General features: G+C 36.1%; 4 protein-coding genes across 6 annotated transcripts; all 4 read left to right on the top strand.

Annotated features, from left to right (window-relative positions):
- The first annotated feature begins 5317 nt into the window (after positions 1 to 5317).
- LOC121747058 lies at positions 5318 to 9794 on the top strand. 2 transcript variants are annotated; one of them, XM_042141041.1, is made up of 4 exons: positions 5318 to 5526; positions 5995 to 7104; positions 8126 to 8486; positions 9550 to 9794. In XM_042141041.1, exons 2-3 carry the CDS (start codon positions 6066 to 6068, stop codon positions 8458 to 8460), a joined length of 1374 nt encoding a protein of 457 aa, XP_041996975.1. In that variant the 5' UTR covers positions 5318 to 5526; positions 5995 to 6065; the 3' UTR covers positions 8461 to 8486; positions 9550 to 9794. The 2 variants fall into 2 exon arrangements, with proteins under 2 accessions (XP_041996975.1, XP_041996974.1); XM_042141040.1 differs by lacking the exon at positions 9550 to 9794 and having other exon boundaries at positions 8126 to 8800.
- Positions 9795 to 16899: 7105 nt separating this feature from the next.
- LOC121747865 lies at positions 16900 to 20162 on the top strand. The gene is made up of 4 exons (XM_042142005.1): positions 16900 to 17045; positions 19161 to 19620; positions 19705 to 19854; positions 19933 to 20162. Exons 2-3 carry the CDS (start codon positions 19202 to 19204, stop codon positions 19757 to 19759), a joined length of 474 nt encoding a protein of 157 aa, XP_041997939.1. The 5' UTR covers positions 16900 to 17045; positions 19161 to 19201; the 3' UTR covers positions 19760 to 19854; positions 19933 to 20162.
- Positions 20163 to 20561: 399 nt separating this feature from the next.
- LOC121749277 (ankyrin repeat-containing protein NPR4-like) lies at positions 20562 to 21501 on the top strand. Its single transcript, XM_042143864.1, has 2 exons — positions 20562 to 20711; positions 20859 to 21501. The coding sequence occupies exons 1-2, from the start codon at positions 20562 to 20564 to the stop codon at positions 21441 to 21443; spliced, it is 735 nt and encodes a 244-aa protein (XP_041999798.1). The 3' UTR covers positions 21444 to 21501.
- Positions 21502 to 22941: 1440 nt separating this feature from the next.
- On the top strand, positions 22942 to 25343 carry LOC121747254. Of its 2 annotated transcripts, none has more exons than XM_042141258.1 (2): positions 22942 to 23469; positions 25068 to 25343. In XM_042141258.1, exons 1-2 carry the CDS (start codon positions 23125 to 23127, stop codon positions 25230 to 25232), a joined length of 510 nt encoding a protein of 169 aa, XP_041997192.1. In that variant the 5' UTR covers positions 22942 to 23124; the 3' UTR covers positions 25233 to 25343. The 2 variants fall into 2 exon arrangements, with proteins under 2 accessions (XP_041997192.1, XP_041997193.1); XM_042141259.1 differs by lacking the exon at positions 25068 to 25343 and adding an exon at positions 23555 to 23713.
- The last annotated feature ends 1480 nt before the right edge of the window (positions 25344 to 26823 follow it).

The raw sequence follows: 26823 nt of genomic DNA, 5'->3' as shown, positions 1-26823 counted from the left end.
TATTTCTTTGGTCTTTGAAGTCAGTTTCAACCCCACAACGTGGTCGAGCGGAGAAGAGAGCAATCAAGTGATTGCTGGATATTTGTATATTTTAACAATTTTGTCATTTCGTTCTGTGGATTAGATGCTCAGTTTCCAGCCATTAAAATTTGGAATTATTTGGGATTTATATTTCGAACAAAGGAGTCTTCAGTCAATATATATCATGGGTCATTTCACAGGGATGAAACGATATGATTATTCCTCCACTGGAACCAAACCCCCAAAATCAAGTTGTATCGACACCATTCTTAGAATACCTAAGGCATCGGATTCGGGAGTCTTCTTGTGATACTGCCACCCACAATTTACTCCAACACGATCTAGTCCAACAAATTTGGACTTGGTCGCAACAATGAGTGGCTGTAATCAATCATCTACTCTATTGCTTTCAATAAAATGAAATTTTATGATTTCAATTATCTACTTTTTTATTCTCAATAAAATGCAATTTTAGAGTTTTAATAAATTTTATGTTTTTAATTAAGTACCTACTCTGTTCTTTGGGCCTAGTCGTTGGCTCGGTACTTGAGCTTGTCCCAAGGCCAGTCTAATTCTTTTAAACCATCTACGCATTCCAAGTCAACGAGCCAAGTAGCAAGCCATATTGTCAACATGACATGACGACAGGGATGGAAGTACCAGTGGCCAAGCCCCCGCTTCAGCGGGGGCTTGGCCAGTCCCGGAACCGCCCCACCCATGGTCGCCCTCTGCCCCGGCGCCCCGACACCGAATCCAAATTTGAGAAGCTGCGCGTCCAGATTTTGGTGAAGAAGATGAATGAAAATGAGCTTCAATTCATGTATGAGTATTAATTTTCTATTGGGCCTTAACTTATTATATTTATTGGGCTGTTTTTATTGAATATTATTCCTTTTCACAATTTTGATCTCTTCGTTTAATTTACTTTTTTTCTTCTTCTCATTTTATTTTATTTTTTAATTATGAGAAGGACACTTGTCACCAAATTGTCCAAATTTTAATTCTTAAAAGAATATAAAGTTTGCACACACTATAGTTTTAATCTACATACCTTTAAATTTAAAATTTTATGGATAAAATATTTTTAAGTGTAACATTATAATTAGTTTGCACTCAACCTTAATTGATCTAATCATCAATTTTACAGATTTTTTAATTTGAATTATTTTGTAGGTATTTTAAAATACATAAAATCAAATTAAAACATATATAAATAAATACTACTTATCTTAAATTAACTTTTTATTCTAATATTTCTTTTGTAGATATATTAATTTTTTATTATAATATTCCTTTTATAGATATATTTTATTTGAAATACATATCTTAACTTAACTTTTTACTACATTATTATTTATTTTTGGATTTCAAATAAAATATTAGTTCTTCTAGATTTGTCTGCATATTTTTATTTTTAAAAATAAATTGAACTAAACAACAGATCGAACTATATATAGTAATTTTTTTATTTATTATTTTAAATATTATAAATAACTGGGAGTATTATTTTTTATTGAATTTTAGCACCAACTAATGTATTTTTGGTTCCGTCACTGCACGACGAAGACCACGTCGTGAACAAACCTAGACGCACAACATGCCCAGATACGTCCGTCCAGGTCCAGCCTCCAACTCCATCACTGGCATCCGTAACGGCTTGTAACCATCGACGATTACAGCCTAACCATCATGATAGACTTTAAGCATGTGTTGACCCCTGCATTCATCTGAGCCTACAAATAGGCTAGCCATTCCATGCATTCCACATATCAATCTTCAAAGCATTTTGCATCAAAGCGATCTATCTTCTTTCTGCATTGTTCTTCTGTCGAAGTTCTGCTCTCGCCTCCATTCAGTTCATTAGAGCTCTGCTAATAGCAGAGCTGTTAATCAGAGACAAAAAGTCGCTCTATCTTTGGGGACGACATGCTAATCCGAGAGCACTACCGGGTATATCTCGTCTTGCGGATAGATGCCTCCTCGACTCAGCTTATTACTGGTTTACGATTTTTATTGTTTCGAGTTTGTTATTGTATTTCCGTTTTAGTTTTTTTCTGTATTCCTTCTTTTGGGTTGTATTACGCTGGTTAGTTAACCAACACTTATATTATTGATAACAACTTTCATGACTAATTTACAAATTGAAAAAGATGTTAGTGACAATTTGATAGGATTGATAACTCAACTGTTTTAAAATTATAAAAAAAATGAACTAAAATGAGTGTTTTTTTTAATATTTTGTTTATTTATACTCTCTCCGTCCCATAAAAATATGGGCGGATGAGATGACACGGGAATTAAGACAAAATTGGTAACGTAAGAGAGAGGAGGAGAATTGTATGGTAAAAGTAAGAGAGAGTAGGAGAATGGTAGTTAAAGTAGTGTTAGTAGATAGTGAGACCTACATTATTAAATTGATATAACTTTTCAAAAATGGAATGCACATATTTTTGTTGGACGGACGGAAATGGAGAGTGCACATATTTTTATGGAAAGTGCACATATTTTTATGGACAGAAGGAGTATGAGATAAACAAATGGTTGTGGATGACTATAACCCTTAATTAGTGATGATAGGGACATGAGGGTGATTAGGGTTTAAGTATGCCAAATTATTAATTACTGTTACATTACATTGTTGATATATCTAGAGTAGCGACCAAAACTGGTCCTGAATATATGTCAATTTTACAATTTTGGTCTTATACTTTATCTTTTGAATTTTTGCATCTTGAACATTTAAACTCGGATCACAATTGGTCCTACACTAACAATTTCGTCAATTTTTAAACGGTTTTAACCCGATTTTGATGGTTTTAACAGTCCTATTCGGTTTAAGACCGTTTAAAAATCGATCAAAATCGGATTAAAACTGTTTAAAAATTGACAGAATTGTTAGTGTATGACCAATTGTGATCCGAGTTGAAATGTTCAGGATGCAAAAATTCAAAAGATAAAGTATATAACCAAAATCATAAAATATGCATATGTTCAGGAACAGTTTTAGCCTTTACTCGTATATTTATAAATTATTAACGGGTTCATCTTTTTTTAAAAAAAATTATTAATGGGTTCATTTTAGTGTTGGGCTTTACAATATTCATAATTGAATTTAGGTCTGCAGTTAGGGTGTCCACTATGGGACCGCCGCGCCTATAGCCGCGGCGGGGCGATCCCGGGGCGACTTATAGTGCAGCGACGTCCGCCCCGAGGCGGACGTGCGAAAGGGGGTGGATGGTCATGCGGCGAAACCGGGGCGAGGACGCGCCGGTCGGCCTTTCGCCGCACCTATAGGCGCGCCGGCGATAGGCGCACCAGCGCCCCTTGAATTTTTTATTTTTTAAAATTAACTCTATAAATACCACTCCTCCACCACCCATTTTTTCACCATGTTCATACACTCTCCCTTCATTCACTATCTATACTTTCACTCTCTAAAAATGCACGGTGGAGATGGCGAATCACCCGGCTCGCAGGAATCGGGCTATGGCGGCAATCCTTCACAGCTGTCGGGCGGCTATCCTTCACAGCCGTCGGGATATGGCGGCTATCCTTCTTAGCCGTCTGGATATGACGGCTATCCTTCTCATCCCTCGGGATATGGATGGTCTCCGTCCCAGCCGTGGATTTGGAGTCAATCTCCCCCGTCGTGGGCATCGAGTCCAAACCTTCCTCCATCTCAATCATGGAGGTCTTCTCCAACGCCCCAACCTTTTCAGCGTAATCTAAGTCGCTCGGTGTTTGGAGATTACAGACCCAACCTTGACGCGCTTAACTAGTCGCGTCCGGAGTCGCCTTTCCTATCCAGTCAATCTCCTTACACTGAAGCAGATCAAGACGCTCTGGATACCATGATGGGTCTGCTTAGTTCCGGCATCCCGGATACACCTGCAGCACGGGTGGAAACGCTCGTTCCGACCCGAAGCAGTGCCGGGGGCAGTGGCGGTAGGGGCGGCGGCCGCGGTGGCGTTGGCGGTGGCGGTGGCTCGGGCAGCGGCGTTGGCAGTGGCGGTGGCGAGGGCTCCAAACGGGGCAAGCTCTACACCAAAGGGGAGTCCATTGCCGTGGCGAGAGCGTGGGATGCCATCACGTCGGACCCCATAGTGGGCACCGATCAGACCGATGGGAGCTTTTGGAGGTGCGTCCTGATGGCATACAACGTGTTCAAACCTGCCGGAGCCCGAGAGCGCGACCCAGAATAGATCCGCAAAAAGGGGTCTAGGATTCTGCCGGCTACCAGGCAGTTCACGAGCATATACCAGAACAACCTTCTCCACACTGAGAGTGGCCGAAGCGAAGCAGACGTGAAGGCCCTGTCGATGGGCCAATACAACACGGAGGGCTGGCCGAAGTTTACAATGTGGGAGGAGTATGTAGTCCTCGCGGATTGTCTGAAATTCAAGGACATCTGCGCGCAAGAGGTCACTGGAGCTCCTGGGTCGAAGCTTACAAGACACAACCTTGCCGGGGACTACAGTAGCGGAAGCGGCTCGCACTCGTTCGAACAGAACGACGAGTAAGTCGAAGAGCCTGCAGCTACACACACTAGGCGAAGACGGCCCCGGGACAACATGCCTCTATCCGCAGCGCCAGAGGGGCTAGAAGTGCCTCCCGCCTATCGTCGGCCGCGTCTAGATCCCGCATCCCGCAGCCCTCCCCATTCCCACAGCCCATGGTTCATGGTCCCCACGAGGTCTTGAGGGAGAACCTAGATGTGTAGTTGATGCAACAACTGCAGGACGTCTGCAGCAAATACCTAGCCACCGATGACCCGTACATCAGGAATATATACCAGAAGCTCATCACTCGGATTGAGCGTCGCTAGGGTTGGCTGATGATGCTCCTGGGGCAACAGCGGCCGGCAACAGCGAGGGAGGATGGGGAGAAGAAGAGGACGAGGAAGCCGACTCCGACACCGAGTAGACGGTGGCGAAGTTTTTATTTGTATTTTATTTTAAATATTCGTTGTATAATTTTACCATTTTCAATACAACGAATATTCGGTCCCAATTACCTCGTTTTCTAATTATTTACATTGCGATGATTTTAATTATACTTGATTGAAACTAAAATCATTTTAAAATGAAAATTGATTATAAAATTTGAGGGCTATTGAAAGTGTCCATCATAGTGGCGGAAATAAATTTTTAGAGCTGTGGACAATAAAATTGGTGCTGTAGATAAAAAAATGACGAGGCTATTGGAGCGTCCGCCTAATAGTGGACACTGTTACCGTCCCACGTGTAGATTTTTTTCCGGGAAATTGAAGTCAGATTTTAGCTTAATATGAAGAATTGATGAGAAATTGGTATTTTTCGACCTGAAAAGAGAGCGTTTGATCTGCCGCACGGATATTCATGAGATGAAAGTTTAGGGGGAGACCGCCAACAAGAGGAGGAACATCAAAGGAAAGAAACCATCAATTTATGCCGAGATCCTCAAATTTTTTATATCAATCTATAGGAAGCTGAGTTTTAAAGAACTCAAGTTCAAGTTACACTCGAGGTTCGTTCAACATCTCGAATTCAATCCCTCATTTTTAGGAAGATAAATTGCGCATTTTTATGCGAAGTATATACCGTCCGGTTGATTTTACGATTCGTGGAATTCCAAATTGATTGTTTTTTTACCAAGTTAACAATGTTACTTGTGTTTGTTTTGGATGATTGATGGGGAAAATGGGCTATTGGCGTTGGCGGTTGGTGCATTGCCCGATGATAATGTCCTTTTATACCCGTTAAAGATGAGAAATTTCGAAATTTATGTGTTCTTACTATGATGAATAGAAGAGTTGCTGCATTTTTGAGAATTTGGCGCATCTAAAGTAGAGTGCTTTAGACATAATGATTTAGGCATAAATACATTCCACATTTCTAGTTTAGTGAGAATTCGGATTGGTATGTTTGTTTACCTTGTACTTGAAGTCAAAGATCACTACAATAAGTTGCTAAATGTAATTTTCTATTTGTGTAGTGCTTTATACAGCCAATAAAAGGGATTTGGTTGATTTGTTGGTAAACACATTGGCGTTTCTGGAGGATTCTATGGCAGGCAATGGCCTGCCAACACTGGGCCGGGTGAAACTTGTTGATTTAATACCATCTGAAGGCATTCCTTCGGATTCATATAAACTGTCAGTTTCAACTTTGTCGCAGTCATTGGCTCAATATTCAGCGGCCATTATCCAATTCCCCATGAATGTCGGAGCGCTCTTAAGGTCTTGTCTTGAGTCATCACGTCTCTACTTTCATCATAAACCGTCATTCCCTTCTGCTGATAGTATTCAGCACAGCGAGTCTCGTGAATGGTGCAAGACATCTGGTTATCGTGCAGACCCTCACATGTGGCAAGAGATTTATGATTTTAGGCCTGGGCTTACTTCCACTGAACTAGGTAATGAAATTGAAATCCCTCCAGCAGGTCTAGTTGACTTATATTCGCTGCTTGGGAAAGCATCTCGTGACATACTGGATGCTATCAGCTTCTACCTGAATCTCCGTAGTTCACCATTCACTGAAATACTTGATAATGTTCCTTTAAGAAATCGTGAAATCTCATCTTCTGTAGTGTGTGTCTGTTGTCATGGGAGGCCCTCTTTTCAGGGAGCACAACATCATAATCTGACTGCTCAAGAAGATGGTCAGATAGTAATGTTCTCCGACCATGATTATCAGGTCGACAGAAGCCTTTTAACACTTCTCAAGTCCGATAAGGCAGGTCTATATATAAGAGATCTTCATGGTCATTGGGTTCTTGTGGACGGTGACCTTGGGCCTCAAGAAGCAATAGTGTATCCTGGACTTGCTCTATACCAGGCGACTGCAGGTTATATAAATCCTGCTATGCATCGAACAGATATTAGTAATCTGCAAGGTTCTATATACGGTCGCTGCACTCTAGCTTTCAAGCTCATGCCTAAATCCATGGCCAGTCTCAATTGTTCGGAGATGAGAGCTGCTGGGCATGGAGTGGAAGCTCAGTTCCAGCTTCCTCTACCAGTTGATGACTTCATGCAAAGATCTACAGATCAACTTCTTAATCGGAACAGTTTTGCTACTTTTAATTTCCCGGCAGCCCAAGAAGGTGGTTTTCATCATTCACTCCTTTTCTGTATGTTGAAAAGTTAGTGGCTCAATACATCCTCACATTTAACTGCTTATCAAATGCTTATGATGTCTCACTCCAGTAGCTTACTGTTACATTACTGATGTTTGAATGTGTTGGAAACTTTGTTAATATGTGTTTGCAAACATCCCATTAAAGGGCAATCTGATGATAGATTACTATATTTCGATGTAAAACCCCGCACTTTCCATGTACTACCCAATGTTGTCAAATGGCGGCTATGGAGGTGCCATGGCGCCATGGTGTGACTGTTTGAAATGAAAACGCCATCGCCATGGCGGTTTATGGCATTTTTCTTGTGGCAGCCGCCATAGCTGCCATGGTTGCATTTCCAGTTCTCTTTGTTAGCTTATGTGCCTCCCAAATCTTAATATTCCAAACTGGGCCCCATTAGATAACTGATCATGATGTAGAAAGCAATAGTTTGCCTACTCATTGATGGTAACTTCCTGCCAGTTTTTATGCTTTGATAGCCTTGTTTTTAATTAATACAAGCATGCTAGTATCATTTAACTATACTTGACAGAAGAATTTGATCTGGTATTTTTCTGAAAAAGTGGTTGCAAACTTCTACTTTGCTGAAAGTAACAAATCTTAAGTAGATTTCCTTACAATTAAACATATTTTAGCCATATAAATTAGGGTGAACAGTTCTACAACGATTTCTAGGAGTCAAATTGTTGATGAGGTAGGCAATGAATAGAATAATATATGTGGATATGGCTGCTGGGGGCTGAATTTTGAATGCCTCAACTTTCAGGTAAATTTACAACCAAAGCATTTGTTTGCAATATTTGTTGTTAACTTGGGATGCTGTCTCATTTTGAACTGCAAAAGCATCTTTGAGCACAAAGCTAGTTCCTTCTATTCATTGGTTGAAATCCTTTCTTACTTATTACTGCATATAGTTTCCCTTGGCAATTATGCTTGTCTGTCTTAGTGAGAAGTTCATAACAACAGGTCCTTGGGTTGATGACAGGATCTATAAAACCAATTATGCAGAGGAAGAAGAATAACCTTAGATGTAAGCCCCTTCCACCTTCAAAGAGACTCCGGCTCGAGGCCCAGAGAGTTTTGAAAGAGAGGGTTCAGGATATTGCTGATAAAAAGGGCATTAAGTTGAGATTTTGCACCTTGAAGGAGTGTGAGGGCCATATCCATTCGCTTGACAGTCCTTGTGCAAATGTAAAAATGGAGATTGGGTGGCCACCGGGAGTTCCATTTGTCCACCCACACGATCTTCCAAACAAGGCAAAGATTGGATTTCTCGAGACCTATGAACCGGGTTGGTCTGAGACAAATGATGTAGAGTAATGCCAACTGAGTTGACAACTGCATTTGTGAGTACCTTTTTTATTATTTTGTTCTGCATTTCATCTCAAGTTGGCGTGAATTCTAATTGGAGACATTGATTTTTGTGTGAGAATGTTCAGATAATGAATGAGGATTTATAGGAATAAGTAGCACTATAGTGTGCAGATTTATTAATGGAAAATCCTTGGTTGTGTGCTTTTCATTGTGAAAAGATGAGAAATATGATGCCGCATTTCCTATATGTTTTCAATCACTCTGTTTGCTTGATTATGTAAACATTATATGTGACATTGACTAGGATATCTTTTTGATGATTTGGAAGTGATTTCTCTTAATGTAATTATATTTTTTAAATAGTACTCCCTCCGTCCCACTCAAGATGTGCACATTCTTGAGTAATAAGGGGTTTTAGGGGAAGTTGTTAGGTGGAGTAATAAGAGAGAAAACGGTTGTTGAATATTTTAATTTGGATAGAGAAGAGAGATTTATTTTCAAATATAGAAAGTGGACATCTTGAGTGGGACGGGGGAGTAATATATTAATATAGTGTGATTGGAGCCATAACTTTGACAATTTGAATGTGTACTTTGTTAAGATGTTTCTTGTATTGTCTTGGGGGTCCTATTAAAATGATACTCCCTCCATCTCTGAAAAGTATGAACTATTTCCTTATTAGTTCGTCCCTGAAAAATATGAACTTTCTACTTTTATTTTGGTATAGTTAAACAATATATTACTTCTACTCATCATTTTATTTACTAGTTATACACGAAGGGGATGAGCGAACAGGGAGTCTAGTGGACGCGGTTCAACTAGCGAAGACTCGAGCCCACTCTCCACTAACACTACTTATACTACCATTTATCTCTCTCACTTACTTTACCAATTGTCCATTAAAACTCATGCCGAAACAAATGTTCATACTTTTCAGGGATGGGGGGAGTAGTATTATACACTTCAATTGAATAAGCTCTTAATAACGCATCTCTATTGCTTATTCTTTTACTAACAAAGAAATAGTAGTACCATAAGTATAAGCATATTGTCTCTGATTTGAGCGTCTAGCTGCTACTGTTTTTGCTGTTGCAGGTAACTGATCTCGTAGATTTCCTTACTATGATCATACAATGTATATGCTTGACTAGAGTTGGGCTCATAGGCTTGGAGTTGTCTCCCGCCATGAAAGTTTTGTTATTTTGAGGGATAATGTACTTGTATTATTATTATTACTACCATCAGGCATTAGCTTATTCTGTCATGGGGAGAATTGAAAGACCACAAATGTAATCAAGCTGACGCTATATATGTATGGTATGTTGCAGCTAATTCTTATAGGTTGCTTGGTGTAGTTTAAATCTACATCAACCAATGTGTATACAACTACATAGTTCATTTTCACTCCAATCTCTAAGGACATTCAATCAGCGGATTAAAAGTTTCATTGAAGTCAAAATCAGGCTGTTGAGAGAAACCTTAAGCTACATTTCTAGCTTTGTGCCTAGCAGTACTGCCATAAATGTGTTTCTTGAGTGTAAAACCCAAGTGCATCCAATTAGATTTTTACTAGGAAGAAGAGTATGCCTAGCAGTACTGCCATAAATGTGTTTCTTGAGTTTAAAACCCAAGTGCATCCTATTAGATTTTTACCAGGAGGAAGAGTAGTAAGAGTCCATGAGTGGTTCCTAAGGAGTGCTAAGAAAGCATAACAAATTTCGAAAGAAGAATAGATGAGGTCAACAGCATTTCTAGGGAGATAGGGAGACGCAATCAATGAGAAAAATTTAGGTTTGAAAATCATTGACTGTGTAGGAGGTAAAACAATGGTGGCAGTAGCTGGGGAGTCACAGGAGGAAGAAAACAATGGTGGCAGTAGCTGGGGAGTCACAGGAGGAAGAAAACAATGGTGGCAGTAGCTGGAGATTTTGTTTGTTGTGATGTAGATGGAGTATCAGATACATGAGCAGTCATAATTGGGACAAGAGAAGTCATAATTAGGCAGGCGTGGGAATAGGTGAAGTAGAAGTAGAGGTAGAAGTCTAGAAGATGAGTACTAGTAGAAGATCGAGTCAACTGGAAAGGAAAAATATTTTCATGAAAAACAATATCTCTAGTGACAATTGCTCTACCCCCAAGCAAAAGAGCTTTATAGCATGTGTGACAGTGACTGAATCCAAGATAGATTGCCATGGAAGACCTATATTGAAGCTTATTTATATTGTAAGGTCGGGTGAAGGGATTGTGTTTGTGTAAGGTGAAATAAGTTTTTTGGTGGGCAGGAGATTAATGAGGTAAGTGGTAGGGAGAATTACATCATTCCATAATATTTGATGTAGAGAAGCTTGTGAGATAAAAGTGAAAAACCAATTTCACTATGGCTCTCTTTGGTACTCCATCCGTTCCGCATTAAAAGAGGTGTTTCATTTTCTACACTCTTTTTGAAAAAATAATAATAAATAATTAAAGTGAAGAAAGAATAAAGTAAAAGAGATAATATACATTATTCTCTCACTTACTTTACTATTTCTGTGCTTTAACTATTTATTACTCCGTTCGTTTCATAGAAGTGGAGACAATTTTTTTCGGCACGAAGATTAAGAAAATGATGTGTAATGTACTCCCTCCGTTTCATAGTAGTGGAGACATTTCTTTTCGGCACGGAGATTAAGAAAAATTGTAATTGTATTAAATGAGTTAGGTAATAAAGTAAGAAAGGAAAAAGGTATAGAGATAAAGAGAAAATAAAATAAGATAGAGTAAAGTAAGTGAGGAGAAATATGTTGACATTTACTAAAAAAGGAAATGACTCCACTACTGTGGAACGTACCAAAATGACGAAATGAGTCCTCTGCTATGGAATGACGGAACAGAGGGAGTACATGGAATTGGGATTAGAATTCTATGAAATTGAATTGGAAAGAATTGAATTCTACTCTTTCATCCCACTTAAGCTGATACACTTTCCTTTTGAGTTTGTTTTAAATAAGCTATACATTTTTATTTTTGAAAAATTTCTCTCTCCAATTAATAAATTCAACCAATTTTTTACTCTTTATAATAAATATTCAGCTCTTTTTTTTTCTCTTCATTTAATACTCATGCCCACATTTTATCTCTCCAATTAAACACATTAACCAACAATTCCTAAAATCCAGTGCCGACTAAGAAATGTATCATTTTAGATGGGACGGAGGGAGTAATTCAATTCCAAATCCTATATTTGGTAAAATTAAGTACTCCATCCGTCCGCCATTAGGTGTCTCATTTCTTGGTGGCACAAGTTTTAAGAAATTTTAAGAAAAGTAGATGGAAAAAAGTTAGTGGAATATGTATCTCACTTATATATATTAGTTTTAAATGAAATGTGAGTGGAATGAGTTTGTAGAATGTGAGATTGTAACACCCCAGAAAAAAAAATAGAGAAATAAAAATCAAATTAATCTAATTAAATCTTTTCCTAGTTGACTTGGTCACCAAGATCTGCTTTAATCCAAATTTTAAATAAAGAATCTGTAGAGATTTTCCTCCTCCGTGATCTGCAAATAAAATTGAAAAAAAATTAAATTGATGCATATCACGTTAAAAAAAGGGGAAGAAAAACCGCACCCCACTCCTTTTCCACGTTCAAAACCATTCCCCTCCATAAATCTCTCCCATATCTAAACCAAGCCACCTTCTCTATAATACTCCTTTCCAATCGGATCAAGTTCAAGGAGGGTTGAGAATACAATCTTTGCCAACCAAACCTTTCACCAACAGCAGGTATAATTTCTTCCACCCAACGCTTCCTTCAATCGCATGTCATGTAGTCGATACAAGTAAAACACCTAATCGGTAACAAATCAAATTGATTGATGAGATACTCTGATTTTATTCGAGCCCTATTATAAATCCATTTATGGTAAAAGTGAACTGAAATTTCTATTCGCGAGGAGGGTGTAATTGATATGAAATTGAATTTGAATACTTTGTGCGCATACTATACACAAAATACACACTCACATACACTTTATACAAAGTACACACACTATACACACATACATACAAAATACACATATTTCACACACTTCACATTCTACACACACTACACATACGCACTACACAAAATACACAATATACACACTCTGCACACACTATACACAAAATACACACACTAGGCACATTATACACATACACAAACAACACACAAGATACGTACATTACACACACTATACACAAAATACACACAATGCACACACTATACAAAAAAGAACTCCACACATTGCTCACTCTACACTCTCGCTATACACCAAATAAACACACTACATAAACAAAATACACGCACTATACACACATATAACACACCATATACACACAACACAAATTTTACACAAAATACACACACTGCACATACGACAAACTGGAATTTCAAATTTAGTTCGGTTTTTTAGCTTTTTCGGTTCGGTTCGGTTTGAATAAAAAATCTAAAATTGAAAAAAATTTGAAAATTGGCTGCTTGAAATGAGTGAAATGTGTGTAGTGTGTGAAATGTGTGTAGTGTTTGTAGTGCGTGTAGTGTGTGAAGTAGAGATGTCAAGTGGGCCGGTCCGGCCCATCCCGGCCTGGGCCCACCGAGGCCCGCCTATATTGAGGCCCAGGCCCATGTCTGAGGGGCTGGCCTGGGCCGGGCTTTTTCTAATTTTTCTAATCCCGGCTCGGCCTTGGCCCACTTGCCACATGGGCCCGGGCTGGGCTGGACTTTGTTTAAATTTTTTGTTTAAGTATTTTAAAGATATCCTAAATGTATTATATGCAAAAAATAAAACATATAACTTGTATTTTTATATCACATTAACTAAATCCAAATTTAATAATATGACTTTTCAACAAAATTTTTAATTTCTTTATTCTATTTAAAAATAAGTGTATAACTAAAGGAATAACCAATATTGTTAGTTTTGTTTTGTTAGTAGATGATGACATATGAGTTGATGTTATATTTTTAAAGCTACAAGTATATGAACTAACTAACAAATTTAAAGAATTCTATAATTTTAAGGTTTGAATACGTAATATTCTTAAAGTTAAACTTCAGAATCATCTTTTTTACATCTTTGATAAAAAAAATTATAAAAAAAATTAGATGTAATCAAGATTGATTGTTTCATTCATGATTTAGTTGGAAACTTATGTTGATATTAAATTATTACTGTTTGAGTCCATTCGGAGACATCCAAAATATTGGAATGATATAGACAAAATTAACCTGTTTCGTGCACAAGATGACATGCATAAATAGAGAAATATACTATTATTAGTGATTAATCACCTAATTACATTAAAAAAACTAATTATAGAAGGTGGTCTATGATGGGCCCGGGCTTGGGCTGGTCCTGGGCCTGGGCTGGACTTCGGATGGTCCTGGGCCTGGCCCGGGTCTGGGTTTATAAAATGGCCCAATTAGAGCCCATCTCAACTAATGAGCCCAGCCCAGGCCCACTTCGTTTCACTGATGGGCTGGGCTGGCCCGACCAAGTTGACAACTCTAGTGTGAAGTGTGTTAAGTGTGTAGTGTGTGAAATGTTTGAAATTTGTGTAGTGTGTGAAATGTGTGTAGTGTCTGAAGTGTGTGAAATGTGTATAGTGTGTTAAAGTGGGTGAAATTTGTGTAGTGTATGAAATGGGTGTAGTGTGTGAGAAATGTGTGTAGTGTGTGAAGTGTGTGTGTGTGTGAAGTATTTCTTGTGGATATAGTGAAACTGATTTTATGACTATTTAGAATTCTAATTTTATACTTTGATATATAATTCAAATTGTGAAATTGAAAGATTTGGAATTGCAATTCAATTCCAAATTCAAATATTTTGTTATACTAAACATGGAATTTGGAGTTGAAAGATCCAAATTCCAATTCCATACCTCCAATTCCTCGTACCAAATGAAGCCTATGTCTCTTATATTTCCTCTTGCTAAATTGTTTTACTGAGGTGTGTGTGGACATGACTCTCTATTACGCACGCCAGAGTCTTTGACAAAAGTGGATTAAACATGGAATTCCTCACCCCAATCAGATTGTATAGTTTTGATTTCGCAGGAGTAAATATTCCCAATCATACTTTGAAATTTGGGAAAACTGAAAGAACATCACTCTTGTGCTTAAATAGAAAGGGCATCACCCCAACAAGAATGTAGAGTTTTGAATCACAATGCTGTTCTTTGCAATTTACTTGGAATTGTTTTATTCATATATTTAATATACAAATTATTCACACTCTCATTATTATTAATAATATACACGCAAGTTTCATTTTTTATAATCCATTTGCAAAATATTAATGTGCGGTTTCCTAACTTTAATTGACCACTTGGAGATTAGTCAGCAAGTGGCAGAAATCAGAAATTTGCATTTGGAGGAGAAGACGACAGATAATAATAACTCAAGTATGAATTGATAATGAAATTATGAAACCCAAAAGTAAACGATACAGCACGTTGGAAAGTTTGATGAATTAATGGCTTATTCAGAAGAGAAATATGCCGTCTATTGTGAATGTAGCAATCTTATTCTCTGTGTTCTTCGATATATGATAGACAGTTGCAATCTTATTCTCTGTGTTCGATATAGCTATTCTAGATCAATCTTGTATATATATTTTTTAAATTAACTCCTATACGAAGGAGGAAATTACAAATAAATATCTTATTTTCTGTGTTCTTCGATATATGTATTCTCTGTGTTCGATATAGCTATTCTAGATCAATCTGGGCTCGAATTCGGCACCTCATACATTAATGTCTAAGCTACTTGCCGCTAGGATAGGAGCTCTGATATACTTGTAAGTATTTTTAGTGCTAATAAATAGTGCATCAAATACAATTCAATGTCATTAAATCCGGATCCAATCAAAGTTCGCATCAACGACATTAACAAATCATATTTGTAGCCTTGTATAACATGGAGTCATGGAGATGCCCACGAAAGATGGATGGTTCTATTTATATATGCACGTAATATCATCAAGATTTATTAATATACATGCACGTTACAGCATTATGTTAGCAATGTTGATTGCCCTGATTTGTGGAATTTTAATGTTTTATAAAGTGTTAGAAGTCTAGTTCAATATATATACATATTGGTGCATTAGTACGCCTTTTTAATTAGAGAGTGACAACGTACGTGTAAAATACAAAATTGTAAGCGCTATATTGCAATGTACATTCATGGATGATGTAGATAGATTTCCTCATATTGCATTTATAGACGGTTTGTTTTGTATACAATGCAAAAATAAACTATGTACAATGCAATCTGTCTATGTTCATAATCTAATCTGCAAAAATTCTTTTCAGCATCCACTAATATATACTCCCCGTCCTCAAAGAATATGCACTTTGGATTTGACACAAATTTCAATTCAAAATTAGTTAAGTAAGAGAGAGGTGGAAAGAAAAAGTAAATAAATTATTATTAGTGGAGAATTGGTCCCACCTTATTAGAGAGAAAAAATTTTCAAAATTAGAAAGTGTATATTCTTGTGGGACGGATGAAGTATTGCATTGTAGTGTTTATAATTTTGCATGTTACATGTCACATGGTAGCATGAGGCTGAAAGAATGTTATTGTTTTAACACATACTATAGGGGTCTAATCAAATAAAATTATTTAACTTAATGTGCTACTCATTTAATCATTACATTGTTTTAAAAATGTAAATATAATGCCATGAGTATCACAAATTATTTAAAATTGACTTGGAATTGATTTGATATATTTATTACAAATTGACTTAGAATTGTTTATTGATATATTTAAACAAACTGTTCGCGCTCTCATTAGTAGTATACTAGCAAGTTTTATTATTTTATGATCCATTTGGAAACTGAAAAACTTATATCAGCGTTGATCAATTAAGATGAGGGAACGAGAGTTTTTCAAATGAAGAAATTGATTTTAATTGGAAAAGGTTTCAAATTATACTTTATTTATATATAGTTTATTGGAACTTTACTTAAAAGTCCATTTTATAAAAGAAACTAGATTAATATTGAAACTATATATAAACTGAAAACAACGAAATTTCAAATCCCGATCCAAGTTTCACGTAATAGAGCAATAATTAAAGATTAGTCAGCAAGTGGAAGGCATTAGAAATTTGCATTTGGAGGAGAAGACAATGGATACCTATAATACAATCAAGTAACGACTTTGTATGAATAAATAAAGAAATTATGAAACCAAAAAGTAAACGATATAGCGTATATATATAATGTGAGAATTAGTTGAAAAAGTCAGGTTAGAAACTTGGAAGAATTAATTTTAATGGCTGGTTCAGGAGTCGCATGGGAGTCTAGTGTGAAATGTGAGGCCGAGGAGTGAGGGAGATGATAAAATAAACATATTCAAAAACTGGAAAGCGCAGATGGTTTGCCTGCTGGAGAGCTATGAGTTGATGGGGTGAAATCATGGCGCCGGAAGAAGAGGAGAGTGAGCACTGAGCAGTACAGACTTGTCAAAGGATGGATTCTTGGATCGGTCGATACAGACGTGCTTGACCAATTGAAACTTCAAGGGACGTATGGCGAAGAAGAAGAAGAAGATTCTGACGGTCAATTTTCATTCATTTTTTCTCCAATTTCCTTCGTCATTTGAATTGAATATTACTCCCATTCCATTTCAGGATTGGAGGAGATATTGTTTTGGTTTTAAAAAGATCGGTTAATCAAATACTACCTCCCTTCCCTAATTCACATTTACTTTTCTGCACTCGTTCTGTAAAAATAATAGTAATAAATAGTTAAAGTCGAGAAATAGTAAAATAAGAAAGATAATAAGGTAGAGAAAGTCTTTTTTACATTATTTTCTCTCTTACTTTACTATTTCTCCACTTTAACTATTTATTAGTATCATTTTTACAAAACGAGTGTAGAAAAGTAAATGTGACAGTTAACGCGGGACGAATGTAGTAACTAATTAAAAAAAATCCTTTATTTACGTTTTGGCTTTTCCATGTCATTCCAAACATTTTTTTTCAAGACATATATGTTACAAATTTTTTGCACAACACTTAATACCATGCTCGGTATGATGGAATAAAATGGAGGAATAAATTAGTATTCCTACTTCCATCACCATTCTTTATGAAATCACTATTCCATTCCACATGAAAATATCAATTCATTCCATTTAGCTAAAGAATAGTCATTAGTACATTCCATTTTCCTCTTTTTCTTCTTCTTTTATTTTAGATGTTAACAAACTATTACAACATGGGTGTCGCTCGGTTGACATGACTAATTATTATATGATAATCAATCTATAATTAAATTGTGAGATTATTTTAGCTAGAGGGGTGTCCTTGACTAATTATCACATGATTATCCATCTAGGATTAAATTGTGAGATTCAATCTTATTAACGAAACATAATAATATATATTTAATCATGAGATACAATCTTGTAAACTGAACATCCATATAACTCCCCCCGTCCGAAGCTACTTGACACACTTTTTTTTGCACTTGTGGTGAGAAAATGGTAATAATTAGTTTAAATGGAGAGAGAGTAAGTGAGTTGAAGAATAATATAGAGAAGGCGGGAGAATAATATAGGGAAGAGTATAGAGAAGGTGTGAGAATAATATAGAGAAGACTCTTCCCTATATTCTCCCACTTACTTTACTTTCTCTCAATTTTAACTAATTATTATCATTTTCTCAAACGAGTGCAAAAAAGAAGTGTGTCAACTAGCGTGGGACGGAGGGAGTATTATATTATTCCCTCCGTTCCATTCAATATGTCCACCTTTCATTTTTAGTAGTTTATCCCACTCAAGATGTCCATTTTTCATACTTGAAAACAAATTTCTCTCTCATTGTCAAAATATTCAATCATCTTTTTCACTCTATTTTATCGTACTTAACTACTCCATCTAAAATCTCGTATCATTCAAGAATGTGGATATCTTGAATGAGACGAAGGGGGTATATTATATTATATTTCGATTCAATATCATCTCAATTTTATACTCCCTTCGTCCCACTTTAGGAGTCTCAGTCACTTTTTTGGGTTCGTTTTGTAAAAATGATAATAAATAGTTAACGTGGAGAAATGGTAAAGTAAGAGAGAATAATGTTGAAAAGAAATGGTAAAATAAGAGATAAAATAATATTGAGAAAAATCAAATCAACATTATTCTCTCTCTTACTTTAACTATTTATATCATTTTTATAAAACGAGCGCAAAAAAATGACCGGGACTCTTAAAGTGGGACATAGGGAGTAGTTTTTAAATTTTATAATAAAACTAAAATTTTTAAAACACACTAACTCACACATTAAACACACACGGCACACACATTCACATACTGGACATACACTGCTTCATACACACATACACACTAATTGTTTATATTTTATTCCATTCTTATATTATTTGTAGTTACCAAACATAGGACTGAAATCAATCTATGAATAACAATTGCATTCCCTTTGTATTCCTTGCACTATTCAAGCACAAGAATAGAATGAAATTGTCACTTCATTCTCATCTCCATCTCATTACCTCCTTATTGCATCATACTAAACCTGACCAAAGTTTTTTGTGTGAATAATTTACTTTTCGTAGGGGTAAAAGTCAGTTTGGTATATAACTGTTTACACTATTATAAACATAAACATATATTCGATGAAATACTAGTGTAGATTATGGTTGAACTTGTGCAGATGAAGATTACGACAAATATTTGCCACTATACAAAGCAGCAATGAGAGGGGATTGGGAGACTGCAAATAAATTCTTCCAAGATAAAAACGTCTTGAGCACCACCATCGTCTCTTTATGTTCCGAAACAGTTCTCCACATAGCCGTAATAACAGGAAAAGCAAATGATTTGGTGAAAAAGTTGGTGGAAGTGATGCCATTAGAGGCACTTGCCCTCAAAGATTGCACTGGGGAAACCGCTTTGCACAATGCTGCCACAGTTGGAAATGCAACAGCAGCATCTGCTTTGGTTAGCAAAAATCCAGATTTGCTGTATATTTTCAACGATGAAAACGACTTGCCAGTGATCCAAGCAGCCAGATGTTGCCATAAAGAAACGCTACAGTATATGATATCCGAGCACGAGGACAAATCCGACCATCGTCCGCCTCTTAAAAACAATAATAGCATCCGAATACGTCGGTCAGTTACAAATCAATTGCTTCTTTATATATTCCCATTTCATCCATAACTTAATTATACATGTATATCCTTGTGAAAAATTAGAGATTGCATTGTTTTTGGCTCACAAATACCCAAATTTAACTATGGGAAAGGATGATATGGGTGATTCCGCACTATTAGCAATTGCTTCAACCACCACCTTATTCCCAAGGACAGATGCTTTCACCTGGTGGCATAACTTTATTTACCATCGTAAGTACATATTTACCTATGTCTATGCTATTTAATCATATTTTCCATGCTATTAATTTAACTTTGTATAAAATGTAGGTATTCCTGTAAAAATTATTCCTGAAGTGGATGCTAGTCACACAACACATGACATTGAAAATTTAAATAGCCATGTCGCTGTTCAAAGGAACTACTCCACCTCAATTCACATTATCTCTCTAGGAAAGTTTCATATCTCAGTTCCATTATATACAACGTTCAAACTTAAAAAAATTTGAAATTTTTATACTTGTGACATAAATCTAATTTCATTGTCGGGCTAATTTACAGTGCGGATTTGGTATGTCATCGAAAATTTAGTTAACAAACCGTGGGCATCTTTAACATTCCAAAACTCGTCTGGTTTTTGTGTTAGTGTAATAAGTAAATGTTAATGTATCAGTACCTAAAGTGACGGAGTTGAAGGAGAAGAAAGCAAGACGGGCTCAAGCAGTACAACTTGCTAGCTACTTGTGCAACCAAATAGTGACCTTTCCAGAAAATGAAGCTTTATCGATATTTAGGAAATCTATAAATCTAGCGGCAAAGAATGGCATCAGTGAGCTTGTGGACATGATAATAGACAGATATCCCGTGGTTACTTATTCTACGGATCCTAACACGCGCATGAATATATTTTTCCAAGCAGCAACCTATCGCTTTGAGATGTCATCAACCTCTTATATAATATGAGTGACCGCAAGTATTTGTTTTTCAATCACATAGACAATCAGGGCAACAATTTACTTCACAAATGTGGAAAATTAGCCCCTCCTGGCAGACTCAATCTCGTTGCTGGTCCCGCTCTACAGATGCAGCGCGAATTACAGTGGTTTAAGGTACAATTGCAAATTCAATATCTATATGTTGACATACTAATAGCATCGTGATAATATGTATAGTTGACAAGTTTAGCAGAGTTAAAAATTTTAGATAGTTAGCAACCTTATAGGACTCCTATTATATCACTTTGATTTGATATACAGGAGATAGAAAAGTTTGTTCGTCCTTCACGTAGAACATGGTACAACTATGCCAATGAAACTCCTCAGATGTTGTTTACAAAGGAGCACGAAAAGCTGAAAGCAGATGGAGAGAGGTGGATGAAAGACACGGCTAATGCATGCACCATTGCGGCAGCACTAATTGCAACAGTGGTGTTTGCTGCAGCTTTCACTGTTCCTGCTGGGATTGAATCTGCATCTGGAAAACCGCTGCTCTCGGACAACGCTTCATTTGTGTTGTTTGCGGTGTCAGATGCCATTTCCTTATTCACTTCCATAACTTCTCTGCTCATGTTCCTTTCCATCCTAACATCACGTTATGCAGAAGAGGATTTCTTGTATGTTTTACCCAAGAGGTTAAGCATGGGTCTTCTTAGCCTCTTCGTGTCCAATATCTATTTGGTGCTTCAAAGGGACGTGGCTTGGTTTGTGGTGCTGGTGGCCGCCTTCGCTTGCCTGCCCGTGGCATCATTCGTGCTGCTACAGTTCCCACTTCTTGCAGATGTCATTTATTCAACTTATTGCCCTGGTATTTTCGGTAAGAAGACCAACCGTCTTCTCTACTAAGCTCAGATATGTTCGTGGTTGTTTGCATCAAACTTATTTCCTTCCATTTTATTGCCATCGTGATTCTCTTAAAAAATTGTATTTTTATTATTAACTACTCCCTCCATCTGTGAAGAAATGTCCTATTTTGCTATTTTTGGATGTTTGTAATTGAAAGTCTAATTTGTTTTTTTTCCATTTTAGGTTAAGGGGACTCATTCACTTGATTCATTACACTCACATTCTATTATAAAATCAATATATAAAAGTGGAGCACAATTTCCACTAACTTATTTTCTCATTTTTCTTCACAAAGTCAAATAATTTTTTAAAATTCGTGATTGGGTCAAAATGAGACTATACATAATGGACAGATGGAGAGTAGTATTCAACCCATGTGATGCATGGCCTAATTTAGCTTCTGCTAACTTACGCTTCTCAATTAATCAATTGAAATAAAAAAACACTATTGCTACGCGGACTTTAATAATATAAATTGCGTATAATAAAACTGAAAACAAATAAAAATATAAATTAAATAGTATTAAGATAAAAACAACACGCATGCACTAGAGATGCCCAAGGTTTATGGTTCAGGCGGTTAACCGCGAACCGGAACCATGAGATTTTTAAATCGAACCGGAACCGTCACTTTTGGAACCGTGGTTCGGTTTAGGTTCCAGAATTCCGAAACCAAAATAATACCGGAACTGCCGATTCAGAGAGATTTCAAACCGGAACCGCGAAAAACCATCGGAAAACTGAACCGGAACTGCCAAAATCCGACAATTCAGAACAGTAAAAACCATAAAAAAACCTCCGGTACCATAACCGTAACAGCGAAACACCCTCGCGGTTCGGTTCCGAACCGTAACCGCCGCTTCCGGAATCGTGGGTATAAACCGTAGCCGCCGCTTCCGGAATCGTGGGTATAAACCGTAGCCGCCGCTTCCGGAATCGTGGGCATCTCTATTATACACATGTTGATTTCAACCATGGATGAAAGGTTATTAAGAATCAACGCTTTTATGCCCAATATTATAATCACTTGAGATTTATTATATACATTTATTAAAGGTTATTAGATATTATAATATTATTATATACATTTATAATTTTTAAAGTTCACATAATAAATTAGTTCTTATTTTTGAATAAAAATATGTAACTGGTATAGAAAAATCATTTGGTCCGTGATGATACTAGTGTAACGTACATACGTAATACCAAGGTATCAAAGCATACACCTCACAAATAATTAAGTGCAGACGGCAGATTAGCATGACAATAAATATCATTCTCAATAATTTTCAATGGAATTATAATTTGTAGACAATGAGCAACAAGTAAACAATTCCAAAATGGAAGAATATAGACAATGACGCGGCATCTGAATTTCGAGAGGGGCCCTATAAACTAAGGCCCATGTGAAGGGGGGCTGTCTTCCAAAGAACAAATATTATTAACAAAATTAATTAATTAATTTCAGTAAACAACAAAATGCATCAAATCTTCCCCTTCCATCCACATTTAATCTCTTGGTTTTTATAATCCATGCTTACAGCTAGTCCCACATGCTTTGCTTCTCCTAATCCCATCCCATTCAACACCTAATCCTCACATATTTCTCCATCAATTAAACTTACACTCATGCATACAAATACAATCAATGCTTAACTAACATTAACATCCATTCCTTTCGATGGCGAGCGATGGCCGAAGGAGAGAAGGCGTCTACGTGTACGACATGGTCGCGGGAGCTCCACGAGCGCCCGCTGCTGCCAAGGGCGCGGTGTGGGGGTCGCTAGTGAGGTCGAAGACTTATAGAGAGAAAAACAAGGTGGGGGAGCAGCCGAGGAGGTCGGAGAGGAGGTCGGTGTCCGGGGCAGAAGGGGACGTGGGGGCCGCGGCGGCGCTGCTGCAGGTGAAGGTGTTGGCGAGTGACATGCCGGGGTTCATGCAGCGGCATGCCTTCCGATGTGCTAGGACTACTTTTGATGCATTGGACAAGTTTAGCTCCAAACATATGGCTTTTACCATTAAAAAGGTGAGTTTATTTATTTCTCTCCTTTTTTTTTTCTTCTATTTTTGTGTTTTTTGATTGTTGCGTTTCATTTGTTGTATTCGTGTAGTTTTGTCCTTCAAAATGAGGGTTGAATATGCTTATAAAGTAAGTACTAGTAGCTTGGTGGCATTATATTTTGATTGAAAAATAATCTAGAGATTGATATCAAAGAATTTGTACGGAATGAAATGTTTGTTTACGATGATTTGTTTGAGAATTTTATTAAGTGCGGTAAGGTTTAATATAATAATAATATTATTATTATTATTATTATGTACTCCATATATATTGGATAGTTCTTTAAATTTGAATATTATAATTAAGACAATTAGAAGGAAATAACTAATTAGCCCTTTTAAATTAAGGTCTAAGTTTTCATTCTAGTACTATCTATTACTTGTTAATTAAATCGTTTCTTGTACGTGCGTGTTTGCCTAGTGATAGTGGTTGATGTTGATCCCAAAGGTCTTGGGTCGAGTCCACTATGACACAACATTTAAATTTCTTTATTAGTCAATCAAACAAAATGCGAGTGGAGAAAGAATAAAGTAGGAGAACGAATAAAGTAATTAAAAGAAAATGTATTACTACTTTTTGCTAAAAATAAAAATAGCTTAATTATATATGAATGCCCTGAAATGAAGTCGACTCAATTTAAGTTACAATTATCTAATTGTTTTTTTACGGTGCGGATGTTATGCAATTATTAGTACACAACTCTATAAACATGCAAGATAATAAATTAATAATGTCATCTTCATTTGTTTATTTTTACAATGACGAAACATCGATCGTGCATCAAGGTTAATTTTTGTTGTCTTAATTACAGTCATGTTTTGGCTTCATCACATTCATCCACGGGGCCTATATAATTTGTCTTAAAGCTAGTTTTGATTAATTACGTTTATGTATTTATATGCCCATCAAAATATGTACGAAACCTTCCAAGTAGATCCAAACATATTCATGTTATATTATAGACGATGATGGAGGTCTAATCACATAGACACAACCATGATCGTTTGTTATATCTTACGACATACACCTAATTAAATGTACCATGCATATACAATTAACTAGATCAATATTTGTCAAATATTCTCCACTTGATTAATCATGCTGTGATGGCCCCATCTCATGACTTTTAAAACTAATTATAAATATCTATATATTTTCCTCGAATGACCTTGATTACCATTGTCTTTATTTTTGATTAATTCATTCTTACAAAGCCGACATTCTTCATATTCTTTCATAATGAGTGGAGCCTAAGGATCCTCCCTATATAATATTTTATTTTTGCATATTTTCTCCTTGTGAATTAGTGATCACATACATACAATATCGGTCTACGATTATTTCATCCAAATAAAAATGAATTAGAGTAGATAGACAAGTGTTGGCCCTAAGCCTAACAAGATCCTAAAATTCAGGGTGCTTGAATTTGCTCGAAGAGAGATCATTAAGCCCTTGTCTGGCCAAGAAAATGACTAGTTCCCAATAATGTATACTAGAATATTGCAAAATTATTTGAAGAAAAATCAATTGCTCCATTAATTTATTTTTTACATGTGTGACAGGAATTCGATAAGGTGTACGGACCTGCGTGGCATTGCATTGTGGGATCGAGTTTTGGGTCATTTGTGACACATTCAACTGGATGTTTTATCTATTTCTCTATGGAGAAGCTATACATTTTGGTATTCAAGACCAAAGTTGAAAGAGCATTACTTGATCAAGTTTAAATGTACATATTCAAGTTATATTTTTTTTAATCTTTACTTTTCTAGCCTCCTGGCATGTGTGTTCCAAATACTAGTAGAAGTATATATTTAAGTAAATTGAAGTTTGCAATAGTCAGATTTATTTAATTTATAGATTAAAAATATTGTTCTGAATCGTAATAAGAAAAAAAAGCAGGTTGTTAATATGTAGCTATATATGATTATATTTTTAATGGGTCCTCTTATAATGCTTATAACACCATAATCCAAAACTAAGACTAAATCTACACCCCTAGATTTTGAAATGAGTGGATGAGATTAAAGCTCACAAATTTCAATAAATGATAGACAAAATATCAACAAAAGGGTAATATCGTCATTATGTTATCATATGATAATTTTCGTTGGTGTTTTTTTATATCAACATAGTGTATTACAAATATCAACAATATGACACGAGAATATCAACACAAGTACAAGAAAATATTAACACAGTTTTATTAATATTTTACCTACATTATATTGAGATTTTGCATACACTATATTGAGATTTTTTTGCATTTGTTGATAAAATCTGTTTATCAACATTTACGAAAATTGAAATATAATTTATCAAATTTCATCAACCAAATATCGTCGGAACATATGCAATTGAGATCTCGTTGGAATCCTTATAAAATTATCTTTAATTTGATATATTTTTTGCGAAAAATAAGTTAAATCGAGAGAATTACGTAAATTTAAAGTTTTAAGATGATTTTGATGAGAAAGAATTGACATTAATACCCTTTAAGTTTATTTAATTATTTTTAATTTAAAATATAATCCATATGACATTATTTCAACCAAGATTTGTGATTGCTAATTAGTTAGCCATTGGACTCTTGGAGTTGATGTTTGATATGGGTGTAGAATAATACTAAATTACTAGTACTTTCTATTTTATACGTGGGTAAGTATCCCAACATAGAAAATTCTGAACAATTTTGGTAGGATAGATAATTGATCTATGGATGAAATTCCATGAAAATAAATTACTGGTAATATAGATAACTCGTTTGTAAGTTGTAACATGAGTTAAATTGAAGCTGAAAGTCTACCATGTGCTTCACCGGCAGTGCTAGCCACATAGGCCGACAGTTATTTTCCCTAATCCTTGCTAAGCAAATCGCTTTGTGTGTATGATTGTCGAAACATTTGTATTGTTTGTGGGTCATGGATCATAGTATTATTATGCAAGGCCATGTAGCGTGATTGAGGTTTAATTTAATAGAAAAAATGTTGTTAGAAACATAAGTTTGTGGCAAATACCTTCCATTTTTTTCTTCTTTAATGGAAACTTGGTTGTTAGTAATATAATTGTTAATGGCCTAGTGCGACTGACATGTTATTGAAAAAAAATCGCCTTAATTGAACTTCTCTATAATTCCTAAGGTCGTTTTTGCTATTTTTCACTTTAATCATGCTATATACGAAGATGACAAACCATCGCCGAGTTGTGTATCCAATTGACATTAGCTATGAGTCGTAACGTGCATGTAATAAGTCACTGTTTGTTTGTCCAGATTGCCAAAATCAAAGCTAACCACCTTTTTTTTATGATGTGCAAGTA

This window comes from Salvia splendens, chromosome 9, assembly GCF_004379255.2.
Source record: "Salvia splendens isolate huo1 chromosome 9, SspV2, whole genome shotgun sequence".
Taxonomy (NCBI): domain Eukaryota; kingdom Viridiplantae; phylum Streptophyta; class Magnoliopsida; order Lamiales; family Lamiaceae; genus Salvia; species Salvia splendens.
This window is presented reverse-complemented; position numbering and strand designations above follow the sequence as displayed.